Source organism: Rhinoderma darwinii, chromosome 4 (assembly GCF_050947455.1).
Source record: "Rhinoderma darwinii isolate aRhiDar2 chromosome 4, aRhiDar2.hap1, whole genome shotgun sequence".
Taxonomy (NCBI): Eukaryota; Metazoa; Chordata; class Amphibia; order Anura; family Rhinodermatidae; genus Rhinoderma; species Rhinoderma darwinii.
Genome location: NC_134690.1, coordinates 292,213,317 through 292,228,778, shown reverse-complemented (window position 1 = coordinate 292,228,778; position 15,462 = coordinate 292,213,317). Strand labels below are relative to the sequence as shown.

The 15,462-nt window shown below is 42.1% G+C and overlaps 1 protein-coding gene across 1 annotated transcript in view; it reads right to left on the bottom strand.

Moving 5' to 3' along the window:
- LOC142760540 (protein unc-93 homolog A-like) overlaps nucleotides 1-14,553 on the bottom strand; it is a 224,566-nt gene extending 210,013 nt beyond the window's left edge. Inside the window, exon 1 of the mRNA XM_075863733.1 lies at nucleotides 14,464-14,553. Within this exon, the coding sequence (XP_075719848.1) occupies nucleotides 14,464-14,553 (90 nt within the window). The remainder of the gene's footprint in view (nucleotides 1-14,463) is intronic.
- Between the last annotated feature and the right edge of the window lie 909 nt (nucleotides 14,554-15,462).

Here is a 15,462-nt window from a genome sequence, read left to right as displayed (position 1 = left end):
ATGAATTAACCCTTTCAGGACTGATCCATTTTTTGCTTTCTTATTTTCGTTTTTCACTCCCCACCTTCCAAGAGCCATAACTTTTTTCATTTTCCGTCAGTAGAGTGATGTGAGGGCTTATTTCTTGCGGGAGGAATTGTAGTTTCTATTGATACCATTTACAGTGCCATAAAAAGTACTGGGAAACTGAAAAAAAAATAGGAAAATATAGGAATATAGGAAAAAAAACTGATTCCATTTTTGGGGGTTTTCGTTTTTACAGCTTTCGCCGTGCGGTAAAAACGAAAACTACAACGATTTTGGCGGTTTAAATTATTTAAGTTTTTTACGGTGTTCACCATGCGAGTTAAATAATGGCATATTGTAATATTTCGGCCTTTTACGGACGTAGCGATATCAATTCTGTTTATTTTTTTACATTACTTTTGAAGGAAAATGGGAAAAGTTTGTTTTTTTTAACTTTAAACTTTTTTCTTTCTCACTACTAATAACTTTAATTCTTCTACACATTTTATTAGTCCCCTTAGGGTACTTGTACCAGCGATCATTTGATCCGCAGGTACAATATGCTGCAATACTAATGTATTGCAGTGTATTGTTATTTTTACAGACTCCTGTAACAGCGCGATCGCTGTTCCTGTCCGTTAGTCCCGGGTGTCAGCTGTAATACACAGCTGACACCCGCAGCGTATGGAGCGGGCTCAGCACGTGAGCCGCTCCATACATCACCCACGCACCATGACGTGCTATTAAGTCATAGTGCTCAAAGGGGTTAATGCACAGCGGATGGTGTGAATATTGCAATTTTCCACTGATATGCCATTTTAGTGCATAATATGTCGTGCCCAGTTTGTGCCCCTGAAGACAAATACCTCATAAAGCGTTAAGCGGGTTCTCCCGGGTATGGCGATGCCATATATGTGGGCACAAACTGCTGTTTGGGCACGCTGCAGGGCTCAGAAGGGATGGACGCCATTTTGCTTTTGGAGCGCAGATTTTGCTTGGTAGTTTTTCTGTTTGGGGTTTTGCTGGTATTTCAGTTTATAATGTGGGGGCGTATGTAATCTGTGCGGAGAACATCAGGGCATAATAAGAGGGTATAAAAATGTGGATATGTGGCCGGTGTCGCACTGATAAATGGTGTCGGATCTTATCCGCTTTTAGAAAACACTGCACATTTTGCATCGCTTATTTGTTGCGAGACAATCTGTACTTTTAATTGGTACCATTTTGGGGTACATGCAATTTTTTTGATCACTTTTTATTCAATTTTTTTGCAAACCGGGTGACCAAAAACAAGCAATTCTGACAATGTTTTTTAGTTTATTTTTTGCGGCGTTCACCGTGCACTATAAATGCCCATTATATTTTATTCTGCGGGCCGGTACGATTACGGCGATACCATATGTATATAGGGTTTTTTTTATGTTTTGCAGCGTTTGCGCAATAAAATCACTTTTATTTTCTGTGTCACCATATTCTGAGAGCCTTAACTTTTTTATTTTTCAATCAAAAAAGCTGTGTAAGAGCTTGTTTTTTGCGGGACGGGTTGTAGTTTTTATCGGTATTATTTTCGGGTACATGCGACTTTTTATTTCAATATATTTTTATTAGGAAATTTGTAACAATATAAACATAGTACAGGCAATACATTTACAATATATATATGAACTGCGGCTCATAGATCTGTGCAAGGAATTACTTGTACGCAATCAAAGGCATTTTTGAATCAGTTCTTGAAAGGAAGAAAATGAAAAAGAGAGAGAACTAGACCATACATGACATAATTAATAACTTTCTCATTATATCAAGTGGATGCCTGCTCGGGCATTTCTACTTTTTCAGCATATGCCTTACTCTCAGTTATCGGAAAAACATAACTAGAACAAACAGTAAACAAGAACAGACAACAACAAGGAGTGCCTAGTCCTTGAAAAAAGATTCAAAGACAAATGTTTTCCCACTAAACTCATAAAAGGCGCACGATCAAAAGCTTCAGAACTCACACAAAAGTCCTGTTTAAACCCCCCCCTCAAGAAACCCAAATCAGGCTCTACCAACTCTAATCTCAACTTCATCACCACCTACAACAGAGGTAATAAAACAATTAGGAACATCCTTTCCAAACATTGGCACATCCTAAAAAATGATCCGCACCTAAAAGACACATTACCATATAAACCAAACATCACATTCAGACGGTCTTTAACCCTCAAAAACATTCTGGCCCCCAGCAGAGTAAAGAAACATCCAACACCCCAAGCAAACTTTCTCTCCAACCTCAAAGGGTCCTATAAATGTGGACATTCACGCTGCCTTTGTTGCAATTCCATCAGCCACAAAAAATATAACTATACTTCTACAGTCACCAACGAAACATTCACAATTCAAACTCTCCTCAACTGTGGCAGCTCATACGTCATTTACCTAATGGAGTGCCCGTGCCAGTTGCAGTACATCGGAAGAACCACCCAATGTTTAAGAACCCGAGTTAACAACCATCGGTTCAATGTAAACACTGGATACCTCAAACACAGTATATCCCGTCATTTCTCTCAGGTACATGATTGCCAATTTAACAAAATCAAAATCACACCCATTGAACATATTCATTTTGACGTCCCAAACAGATTCAGCAAATTAAAACAAAGGGAAAACAACTGGATTTTTAAAATGAATACATTACACCCTTTGGGTCTGAATGACATCACAGAGTCATCTTTGGACTAACTGTTTGACCAACCCCAACATTGAAAAATATCCAACAACCAACCCCTTCTGCACCCACGCGAATCTATATAAAAATTCAACAACTATAGCGCTACACAGATCAAGTAAACGGTCTGTATATTGAACTATGATATCCCCATAAACTACTATAACGCAAATCAAGACATCATAATTCTCTCCGCATCCCCTAACAGCATTTTAATATTCAGTTAGTCTTCATCCTTGCCTTCCAGTAACAACTATATAATAAACCATTTTTACATTTGCGGTTTCTTCACACACAAAACCAAATACACTTAACGCTTTTTGATAAAAACTCTCACTTTTAAAGTAAATCCATAAGTCATACATTCATTCAAGAATATAGGCGCTGTTCCGACCACCTTAACAAGGTCATCCTTACCCTTTAATATCGTTCTGTGTTCCGTCAAACTAATATTTACATTGAACATATCATCATACTAACCAAGGCATTTTGTCTATATCCACTTATGGTTCTTCATTCATACTCACCCCCCGTCCCTCTCTTCTTTTTTGGCAGATACTCTCCCTGTTCACTGTCCCTTCTGAGCAGCCCAGCGATCCCTCGCGTTATGCGGTTCACCGTGCGTTCCATTTCCTTTTGGACCCCATCGGCCTCCGTAACATAGTTGGTCTCCTTGGCAACGTGTAAACAGCAAAAACCACCAGATAGAATCGTTCACTTCTCAAACATAACTAACATCCTTATGACTTAACAAACAATAATAAAAACCAGATATGACTTGCTCACCTCCCTCTCCCGATGACACCAGCTAACGATTCAAGCAACCAAACGTTGCTGTCCCTTAGACACGACACAACGTTTTTATCCACCCCTTTATATCGCTCCAAAATCATTCTCTGACGTGACACCACGTCTTTTATTACGTATAGACTTTTTTTTTTTATTTATGTGTTCATATTAAAACTTTTACTAACTGCTATTGTAATAGATCCTTCCCTTTGAACTTTTTTCGCGGTTTTTTACCTAATTGATCAGTCTGAACTGGCCCAAACCAGATGGCCTCATGTGTGTATATAAACATGTCTCTTTCTTTCTGTACCCCTTATGCCTGACGAAAATGCCAGTTCGGCGTTGAAACGCGTTGCAAATATAGCAATAAAACAGTTTACATAAACTGGTCTTCTGGATCTGTACCTTGTCCACACCACGCAGCAGCGCCAACATAGATCCCATTTGTTCTTTCTTGCATTTATCGTACCCAAGCGGTCACCTCGGTAAACGGCTCGTATCTGGCAGCAGCTATCCCGTGGACACCTCAATTCAACTCTCCTAACCTCACGGTGAGCATATATATCTCCTTTTATCCCTCACCTCCATCTCCTTTGATCCACACCAAGTGGCGCCGTGGTTTTTTGCTCTCTTTCCTAGTTTTATAGTGGGGGTCGTTACGAACGCGGTGATACCAGATATGTGTACTTTTTCTAACATGTTCATTTTTTTCCTATAATGAAAGACTTATTATAGGAAAAAAATGCAGTGTTTGTTTATATAACTTAGAACTTTTATTTTACACTTTTTTTAAAACATTTTTATTATCTTTTTTTTACTTTTTTCACTTGTCCCACTAGGGGATACTTGGACTTGCAGCTTTGATCGCTGCTAGAGTACATTACACTACACACGTAGTGTAATGTACTCTAAGGGTATGTGCACACACACTAATTACGTTCGTAATTGACGGACGTATTTCGGCCGCAAGTACCGGACCGAACACAGTGCAGGGAGCCGAGCTCCTAGCATCATACTTTTGTATACGGACGTCATTAGTGTGTGTGCACATACCCAAACTGTCATTGTGACGTGACAGTCACACTGACAGGAAGGCTCGGAGGACCGGCCGGAGGCTGCTCCTCCGAGGCTTCCGTACATGGCAACCCGGAGGTCATTGTCTGACCTCCGATTGCCGTGACAAGCATCGGTAGCCCCCACAATCACTTCAAGGGGGCTGCCGATGTGCTTCAAACCACTTAAATGCGGCGACGGCAATCCGTCGCCGCATTTATGGGGTTAATTGCCGAAATCAGCGGCGATGGTCCGCTGACCGGCAAGGCTGGAGTGTCAGCTGTCGGGGACAGCTGACCTCCCGGTTCCCGGACACTGTTCGTTAGGACAGTGTGCGCCGGGAACTACTCCGCAATAGTACGTCTGTATGCGGGAACTAACCCCTCTGCAGGACGTACTATTGCGGAGCAGCGCGTGAAGAGGTTAATTTACCCATTAGACGTCTATGAGGGACAGTGCCAAATGCCTTTGCAAAGTCCAAAATACTAGATTTACAGAGGCCCCTCTGTCTAGGCTTCTGCTTACCTCTTCATAAAAACAAATCAGGTTGGTTTGACAACTTCTGCCCTTAGTAAATCCGTGCTGGCTATCACTTATTTTTTGTCACACAATCCTGTATAAAGTCCATCAAACATTTTTCCCACGATTGATGTTATGCTAACTAGTCTATAATTATTCCAGGAAAACCTAGAGCCCTTTTTGAAAATAGGCACAACATTTGTCCTGCGCCAGTCCCTTGGAACTATATCAGCCACCAGAGACTCTCTAAATATTATGAAGACGGGCACAAAAATAACTGAACTAAGCTCTTTAAGAACTCTAGGGTGTAAACCATCTTTGTGCACTTTTTTTTTTTTATGTAGCTTGAACCATATCTACATCTAGCCAATTCAATATATTAATTGATATATTAACATTGTGGCAAACCAATGTATGGGATATTACTGCTATTTACACAAATACTAACTTACATAATTTTCTGTGGCACACTACACCCTGGGCATCCCACACGCCATCAAGGGAACATGTTATTAAAAATTTGAATCCTGCCCTGACTGGAGCATCCTAGTGATATCTACCTCCATTAGATGATGCTTATCTGAAACAATAATTTATCATGTGCATTTGTTAGCATTGCAATAAGTGACAAGCAATCTTAGACATTATTATATACAGTGGTGTAGCTATAGGGGTCGCAGCGGTCGCAATTGCCACCGGGCCCCGAAGCCAGGGGACCCGCGCCCCACCGCACCATATCAATAAAAAGTTACTATAGTAACTGACAGCACTTACCTTCCTGCTTCCGGAGCGCAGTGGAGGTCCTGACGTCACAGCGCTGTGCGCACCGCACAACGTCGTGATCCCGGATAGAGTCAGGACAGAATTTCAGGCAGCTGAAGAGGAGGGTAAGAGTAATATCCCTGTATGCTGAAGCTGATTGGCGGGGTACGACTCCCGTGAGCCGGCCAATCAGCTGTTCTGAAGGGGCCGCAGCAGTCTTACGAGAGCTGCTTCCCCTTCATTTTGGTGACTTGCTCACACTGTGAATCCGTGTCGGCGATTCACAGTGTGAGCGAGTAAGGGAAATGAAGGGGAAGCAGCTGTCGTATGAGTGCTGTGGCCCCATCAAAACAGCTGATTGATGGATCCCGGGAGTCGGACCCTTACCCATCAGCTATTGATGGCCTATCCTGAGGATAGGCCATCAATGTTTAGGGACTGGACAATTCCTTTAAGTCTACGATGTAGCAGGCTTAGAGGGCCCTTGATACAGGATCACAGATTATGTGATGCTGTCTGCTGGGCCCTGCATCTAAGCCAATCACATGGTAGGCTTAGATACATGGCCCATGTGTGATCCTGTCTGATTGGCCCTGTATATAAGCCTACCACACAGTAGGTTTAGATACAGGGGCCCCAGCACACGGTAATCTTATACTGTATAAGATTACTGTCTGCTGGACCCTGTATCTAAGCCTACCTTGTGGTAGGCTTAGATACAGGGTCCCACAGACAGTATCACACATGGGCCCTGTATCTAAGTCTAACACATGTTACTAATCGTTTTTTTTGTGTTTTCTTACAGGTTCGGTTGTTGGACTGCGTCGGATTCCAGGACTACTTCGATGACGGCTTTTTTATTATCAATAAAATGGTTAATGAGGGTTGTGTGGGTTTATTTTTTATTTCAATAAAATATTTTTTCTATGTCTTTGTGGGTTTTTTTTAACTATATTACCACCGCCTTAGTAATGGCCGCCGGCTGATTGACAGCGTCCATTGCTAAGGCGGGGCTTAGTGTTAGCCATTGCACAGGCGAACACTAACCCCCTTTATTACCCCGGTACCCACCGCCACCAGGGGTGCTGGGAAGAGCCGGGTATGATCCAGTACTTGACCATCTGTAGCGATGGTCGGGTAATGGGGCGACCGCAGGCTGGTATTATCAGGCTGGGAAAGGCCAGAAACAGCGGCCCTTCCCTTCCTGGTAATGCTGCCTGCTGATGCTTTATTATATCTGGCTGGTTATGAAAAATGGGGGGAAACCACGTCATTTAAAAAAAAAAATAATAATAATAATAATTGGAAAGAACAATGTGGGGTCCCCCCCCCAATTTTCATAACCAGCCAGATACAACACAGCAGCAGCAGGCAGCATTACCAGGGTGGAAGGGCCACTGTTTTTGGCCTTCCCCAGCCTAATACTACCAGCCTATGGCTGCCCCGGTGCCTGACCATCGCTAAAGATGGTCGGGTACTGGTTCGTACCTGGCTCTTCCCAGTACCCCTGGTGGCGGTGGATACCAGGGTAATAATGGGGGTTAGTTTTAGCCTCTTCACCTGCTAACATTAAGCTTCGCCTTAGTAATTGAGATTGTCAATCAGCCAGTGGCTATTACTAAGGTTATTGAAATAAAAAAACACACACAACCCCCATTAACCATCTTATTGAGAATAAAAAAATGCTGTCATTGAAGTAGTCCTCGAATACGACGTAGTCCAACGATCGAACTTGTAGAATAACACAAACACACAAAAATAATTAGTAACACATAAAAAAGCAAAACAATTATTATTCTTACCTTTCCTGGGTCCAGCGCTGGAGCAGCAATGTCAGCGAGCTGGGCCCTATATCTCAGCCTATCATGTGTGATACTGTCTGCTAAGCCACTGTATCTAATCCTATCATGTGTGATGCTGTCGGCTGGGCCTTATATCTAATCCTATCATGTGTCATACTGTCTGCTGAACCACTGTATCTAATCCTATCATGTGTGATACTGTCTGCTGAGCCAATGTATCTAATCCTATCCATAGTTTATAGGGTCGTAGTGCTATAGCTATGCTATGCTGTGTCCTATACACACACACACACACACACACACACGAACACATTTTTTTTGGCCGGACACATATGTATTGGGGCTATTTACCCTGACATTTTAAGTCCTTAGTGCCCCTGGCTGCTAGTGCTGCATTGTTGGGTCACATAAGAGACCCAGCGATGCAGCCGAAAGCTGCGTACCGTCGGCCATGAGAAGTTTGCAGGGGGGGCCCAATAAGACCTTTTGAATCGGTGCTCATGAGCCTTTAGCTACGCCCCTGATTATATATAATCAGGGCTGGGCTGGGCAAGGGGGCATGTTCCCCCCGGGCACGTTTCCCAGTAGATTTTTTTAGGGCCAGCAGACCATACCCAATGACTGCCGCCAACCACGGAAACACTTTAGCTTTAAGAAAAGCATGCACGATATGCACGTCTTCTAGAACACGCTTCTGGCACAGACTGCCCCGCCAGAGAGGAGAAGGAGAGTGCTGCTACATGAATGTGTGTGGTTTGCTTGCTGTGCTGGCTGCTCTCTTCCCAGGACTGCATCTGCTTATGCAGACCAAAGAACCAAGAGAGGAGTAGCCAAGCAGGCTACCAGTGAGCCATGTTAAAGACTGAGCACCGCTCTGCCTCTAAAAGTGATCGACCGATGTTGTGGGTTGGGATTATACTGCAAAGGAGGGGGGTCTGAGAACCTGAACGACTGCAGAGGGAATTTATCCCCCCTAGAGCCGTCACACAGTCAGATGCTCAAACTTCCCTGCAGTATAATTACCTTTCCCCATAGAGTCCAAAGTAATTATTATACTGCAAGGGTGAAGGGTCTGAGTTTCCTCCCCATAGAACCCTCAGCATGCAAAATTAGATGCTCAAACTCCCCTTGCATTATAATACACCCATAGAGCCCTCGGTAGTTATTATATTACAAGGTGGGGTCTGACTTCTGAGGGCTCTATTTGGGGGGATAACAGTACACTGCAATAGGGGTCTGACTGACTGCTAGGAGCTCTACAGGCGTTAGAAGGGGACAAACTGGGCAAATGCCCAGTTCCCCCATCCCCACAGGGGCACCCTTTCAGAGGTGTAAAAAGATCAGCCCGATTGCATTGACAGGCCCTTTCCCTTTTGGGCACGGTAGCACCCCCTACAACTGCAACTGGGGGAGAAGTCTGGCAATGGGACAATCTTTTCCCAGAAGCCAGGATGCAGAGGACGTCATCATCCTGGCAAAGGCTGCGTGATGACATCACTGCATCACGCCACCTTCGCCAGGTTGTAGAGACCAGGAAGAGAACCTTAATGCTCGTTGTTAGAGCAGTGTTTAGGTGAGTTTCTGTTTTTTTCTTTCATTTATTTAGAGCAAAGAGGGCAATTATTACTGTGTGGGGCCTCTAAAGGAGCACTATTACTGTATGGGAAAAATGGGGCAGTATTACTGTGTAGAGGCAATAAATGAGACTTTTAAAGGCATTGTTACATTAAGGGGTTACAAATGGGGCATTATTACTGTGTGGGGTTGCAAATGTGGCACTATTACTGATGGGGCACTTTTACTATTATGAAAGTTAACGAAGGGTTAAGTTTTTTATCCTGTATAATCAGGCTATGAGAATGAGATAGCAAGTTAATAATTAGATGTGTGTACATGGACTATAAAAACCCCAGGAAAGTTTAAAGTTCAGTTTAACTTGTTTTTTTTCCAAAGTTGGGGGCTCATGGCTTTTCCACAGGCTGTGTCTTTATCTAACATGTTTGTATGTACCATAAGTGATCTTCTACCTAATTAGTTAAGCTACCACAGCAATGATGCTATACTTGTAATTGTGTGTGTTTACTATTGACTTTTGTATGTTATCTCTCTTTGCATCCTGTACTGTATAAATAAACTGAACGGGGAGTGATTCTTCAGAGAACACCACATGAGACACTGAAGCACATGTCTGTGTCTTCTCTCTGATGCATCAATATCCTGATTTGGACTCCAAGGCTGGATTCTTAGAGTACCTTTAACCCTCCCGAACCCAGTCTACTCTGACACTATATAGGACACAAAGGGGGCACTATTATTGAGGCGGCACGGTTACTGAGGGGGCACTTTCATTGTGTGGGACACCAAGGGGGATGCTATTACCGTATGGAGTTCTGTGGATGGCGAGTTTGTTTAGAGGGTGGAATATAGGTAGGGAGGATGCTGGAAAAGCCAACATGAGTCGTGGCTGGAAGAAGTCATCATAGAGGCCTGGGACGGATGGAGAAGAAAAGGGAAAGTGAATGACTAATCAGAGAAGACGTCACCTGTGAGTCACTGTATAAAACTGTACTGTAATCACTTATATAGTCTGCAGAGTGCATGTATAGTAATTATATTTACTATGTGGTCACTGTGTGGTGTTAAAATTAGGCTTTGTACAGTGGTTTTAATTCAGTAACAGTATGGCAATAATATTCAGTCACTTTGCGGTAATAGTGTGGTGGAATTATTTGTATCATGGTATTATTGGTAATTTTTCTATTTTTGTATAGTAGTTTTGCTCAGTAACAGTATTGCGGGGATGGGCCTGTTTACATCTGCATTGGAGGCTCCGTTAGGGGCCTCCAACACAGATCTGGGCGAAAATACTGGAAACAATAGCACAGCATGCTGTCACGCAGTGGTACCGATACTTCTGGTATTTTCGTTGTTCTGCTCCTCTGATTTAGCAGAACAATGGAAACAATGACATACAGATGTAGCCGTCTTTACCTTGACTTTAAACGCATTAAATACACATAGGCAAGATCATTTATCTAGAGTTTTTCAATGACTTTTTAATTAATTTTCTTATGTGATATCACGCTCAAGAAAGTTATCAGAGTCAAGATAAAGATGGCTACATCCATAGGTGTAAACAAACCCTAAGGGGTATTAGTTTGCTCGTGTGATCTGAACATGAAAACATAACTAGCAGCCGTCTTTTAATAGTTTAACCCTTTAATAATTTAACCCCTTCCAAACATTTGACATATCCATACGCCAAAGTCGGTTAGGGAAAATATGGAGCGGGCTCATGGAGTGAACCTGCTCCATACGATGCGGGTGTCGGCTGTTACAGCCGACACTACAGAGTAACGAGCGGCATCGCGCTCGAACGCGATCCCAGCATAGCCCTTAAATCATTAAAAAGAGGGGGGCAACCCCCTCTAACAGCTCATCGCGCCCCCGGCAACGCAATCATGGGGGGGGGGGGTGTGACGGTTGCTATGAAGGCCCCCAGGTCCGCCATCTTTGTGCACCTATTAAGCCCTGCGTCCGGCAGGGCTTAATACTTGCCTGTCAGAATCACGATATACTGTAATACATTAGTATTGCAGTATATCGTGCAAGCGATCTAACGATCGCTGGTTGAAGTCCCCTAGGGGGACTAATATAAAAAGTAAAAATTAGTTAAATAAAACTTTTTTTTTGTGTAAGAAAAATATATATATATTAAAAGTAAAAAAAAAAATCCTTTTCCCATTTTCACATAATTGGTATCACCGCATCCGTAAAAGTCTGAACTATTACAATATATCACTATTTAACTCGGACGGTGAATGCTGTAAAAAAAAAATTTGTAAACGCCAGAATCTCTATTTTTTGGTAATTTAATCTCCCACAAAAAATGAAATACAAAGTTATCAAACCGTCGTATGTACACCAAAATGGTATTATTAAAAACTACAGCTTTTCCCGCAAAAAATAAGCCCTCATACCACTTAATCGACGGAAAAATAAAAAAGTTATGGCTCTTGGAATTTGGTGACACAAAATAAATTTTATTTTTTACACTTTTTAAAATATAGAAAAAACTATATATATTTGGTATCGCCATAATCGTATTGACCCATAGAATAAAATTAACATGTTGTTTTAATTGCACAGTGAATTACGTAAAAATGGTGCGCAAAAAAACATGGAGGAATCGCTGTTTTTTTCATTTTCTACCCCACGAATAATTTTTTTCCTGTTTCCTAGTACATTATATGACAAAATAAATTGTGCTACGAAAAACTACAACTCGTCCCGCAAAAATCAAGCCCTCATAGTACTATATCGACGTTATAGACATTATGGCTTTTGGAAGGTGGGGAGGAAAAAACAAAAATGAAAATCTGAAAAAGGGCTGCAGCGGGAAGGGGTTAAAGCCCAGTTACTTCAACCACCTTTATACGGTAGGCAGACGTAAAGAGGTTATGGCTGGATTCACACGAGCGTGTGCCTTTTGCGCACGCAAAAAACGCTGCGTTTTGCCTCCGCAAAATCCACTTGACAGCTCCGTGTGGCAGCATCATATGATGCGCGGCTGCGTGATTATCATCATTATGACACTCCATTTGGATGTTTGTAAACAGAAAAGCACATGGTGCTTTTCTGTTTTCATTCATCCTTTTGACAGCTGTTGCGCGAATCACGCTGTTCGCACGGAAGTGCTTCCGTGTGACATGCGTGGTTTTCACACACCCATTGACTTCAATGGGTGCGTGATGCGCGAAAAACGCTCAAAGAACGGACATGTCGGGACTTTTACGCAACGGACCAACGCTGCATAAAAATCACGCACATGTCTGCACGGCCCCATAGACTAATATAGGTTTGTGCGACGCGAGTGAAAATCACGCGCGTTGCACGGATGTATATCCCGTTCGTGTGAATAAGCCTTAAGAATGGTCCGCTGCTCTTTGGCCAGTGCTGTATGCTTGCCCCCAGGCTAAAATTTGCCAGCCTGCCACTGTATATAATAAACACAGAATTATGCAGCACTGATAAAGGAAATATAGGGGACAAGCCCATATACTATGTATAAAGATTTTATGGGCGTATATTTGTCTGTACACATTGCATTTAAGAACTTGGTTACCATTAGTTATAGCTGCTTATTGATAGCATTGTGCTATATTATTAGCGCCAGAATATTTCTGATTAATGGTTGTTGTGACTTAGGCCTTGTTAACGCAATCATGGGCCAAAATATATTAGGGTATGTGCACACACACTAATTACGTCCGTAATTGACGGACGTATTTAGGCCGCAAGTACCGGACCGAACTCAGTGCAGGGAGCCGGGCTCCTAGCATCATAGTTATGTACGATGCTAGGAGTCCCTGCCTCGCTGCAGGACAACTGTCCCGTACTGTAATCATGTTTACAGTACGGGACAGTTGTCCTGCAGCGAGGCAGGGACTCCTAGCATCGTACATAAGTATGATGCTTGGAGCCCGGCTCCCTGCACTGTGTTCGGTCCACTACTTGCGGCCGAAATACGTCCGTAAATTACGTCCGTAAATAGTGTGTGTGCACATACCCTTAGACTGAAATTTGTAATGGGTATGTCAACCGATACCCGCCCTCCAGTGATTTATCCAGTTTTAAAATCATAGGTAATAGATATATATATCTGAGAGAAAAGATGGCACAAGAGACCATGCTTGTATGCTCAAAATCCTTCTCTGCTCTTTATTGATCCCTACAAGTATATAAGTATAATGACAGGAAAGGTGTAGGCTTTGGTTTCAGCCAATCATCTACAATATGATAATGACTCTGATTCAGCCAATGAGAATATTTTAATGCATTATAATAATGTTTCACCCTCCAAGCCCCAGGTGGCCTGAATCTTGTCCCATGGGAAGACACACATTTCAGAGACACAAGTTAATTTGTCTCTACTTCTTATCTCATTAGAGAATGGAGACTACAGATAAGTTTAAATTAATTAAACAGAGCGCTTCTTCCATGGCTGAATCCCCTCCCTCTGGTAAACAATGTCATTGTCCATTCGGCCAAGGCTATTTGATCTGCTCCTTACAAGAGTAATAAAACATTCAATTCAAGAACACATAACATAGAATTGCTTCAGGACACCTGCTGACATTTACTTTTTACTTATTAATCTCAAGATGGCTCCTTCAGGCCAAAAGATGGATTCCATTGATCCAAAATGGACGCCTACCATACAAGATAGAGTCCATGCAAAATGTTATCTTTTAAAAATATTCTAATCACTTTCACAGGCCTGATTCACACGAACGCTGCGCATCTTGGATGTGCAAAACTGCCGTTTCTCACGTCCGAGATGCATCCATGCTCAGCGCTGCGGGACGCAATGTCACGCATCCCCCATAGATGAGATTCTATGGAGGGATGCGTGATGCGTGAAAAGATAGGACATGTCCTATTTTCCCACGGACCCTTCACACGGTCCGTTGAAACAACGGCTGTGTGAACGGCCACATTGAATTACATAGGTCCGTGGGATGGCCGCTGTTTCAACTGCCGTCCCACGGATGTTTAACACGTTCGTGTGAATCAGGCCTTAGCATAAAATATGAGAAATTCAATTTTGCCTATTAGACATTCTGCATTGTTGTTCTTGTGTTTCCAATTATACTTTATCTTCTCATACTGTTCTGGAGTATGATTCTCTGGTTTAGCTAATAAAACAATATACCAGACGTGTAAACACATAACATGGCTTGTAATGTTTTTCTATTAAGAGCAATAAAACATAACTGCCAAAATTAACAGCAAAAATTGGTTATTTCATATGTATATTACCTGTAAAGCTTGAAGTCCACCATAGGCTGTGAATAGAAGAAGAAATCCAAAGGAAACAATGATAATATTTTTAAGATGTTTTATCTTCATTGCTTCACTATATTCTGCTCTTCTAGGTTAATGACTTCCTTATAAGTAAAATGCCAAAACACACAGTATACACAAAGACTGTTGTTGGAACGGATACAAGTTTCAAGCGAGCAGTGCAAAGTTTACTCTTCAAGTCGATTCTTAATAGTGTTTTGAAACTCTTAAATGGGTGCATGTACATAAATAGTTGACTGTTTGTGAAATTGTTAGGTTGAACTCTACTATTTAAATGTGACACATAAATGGTTAACCCATCAACACATGACTTGTGGTGCTTTTTTTTTTCTCATTAACAAATGATTCCTTGTGTAGCCAAATTCCACATAAAGGTTCCAAAGATCCATATACTGTAAGCTTCAGAATATGTTCACATGCACAATTAAAAACGGCTGAAAATTATGGTGCTGTTTTCAAGGGAAAAAAACCTCTGGTTTTTAGCCGTTTTTAAAGCAGAAAACATTTCTTGAGGCTTTGTTGGAGCTGTTTTTAAATTGACCCTATGAAAAACAGCTCCAAAAACGGCTCCAGAAGTGACATGCTCCTTTGTTTTATGCGGCGTATTTTTACGCACCGTTTTATAAAACAGCGGCGTAAAAAACACCCCATCTGAACTAGACGCCGTTTTTTCCCATTGATTACAATGGGAAGCTGTTTGTCGGCGTGCCACTAGCGTTTTTAAGGACATATTTCGAGGCGTTTACACCCCAAAATACGGCTGAAAACCCTGCGTGAACATACCCTCAATGTACATATTCTGTAAAAAGAATTGTCATTTTTATTTAACCCCTTGCGGCACCTTGACATAAATGTAAGTCGAGGTGGGGAGTAACTCTGCGCAACTTGAAATATAATTACGTGGCAGATTCAAACTGCCACTGTCACAACAGACAGTGTCACATTTGCAGGAGA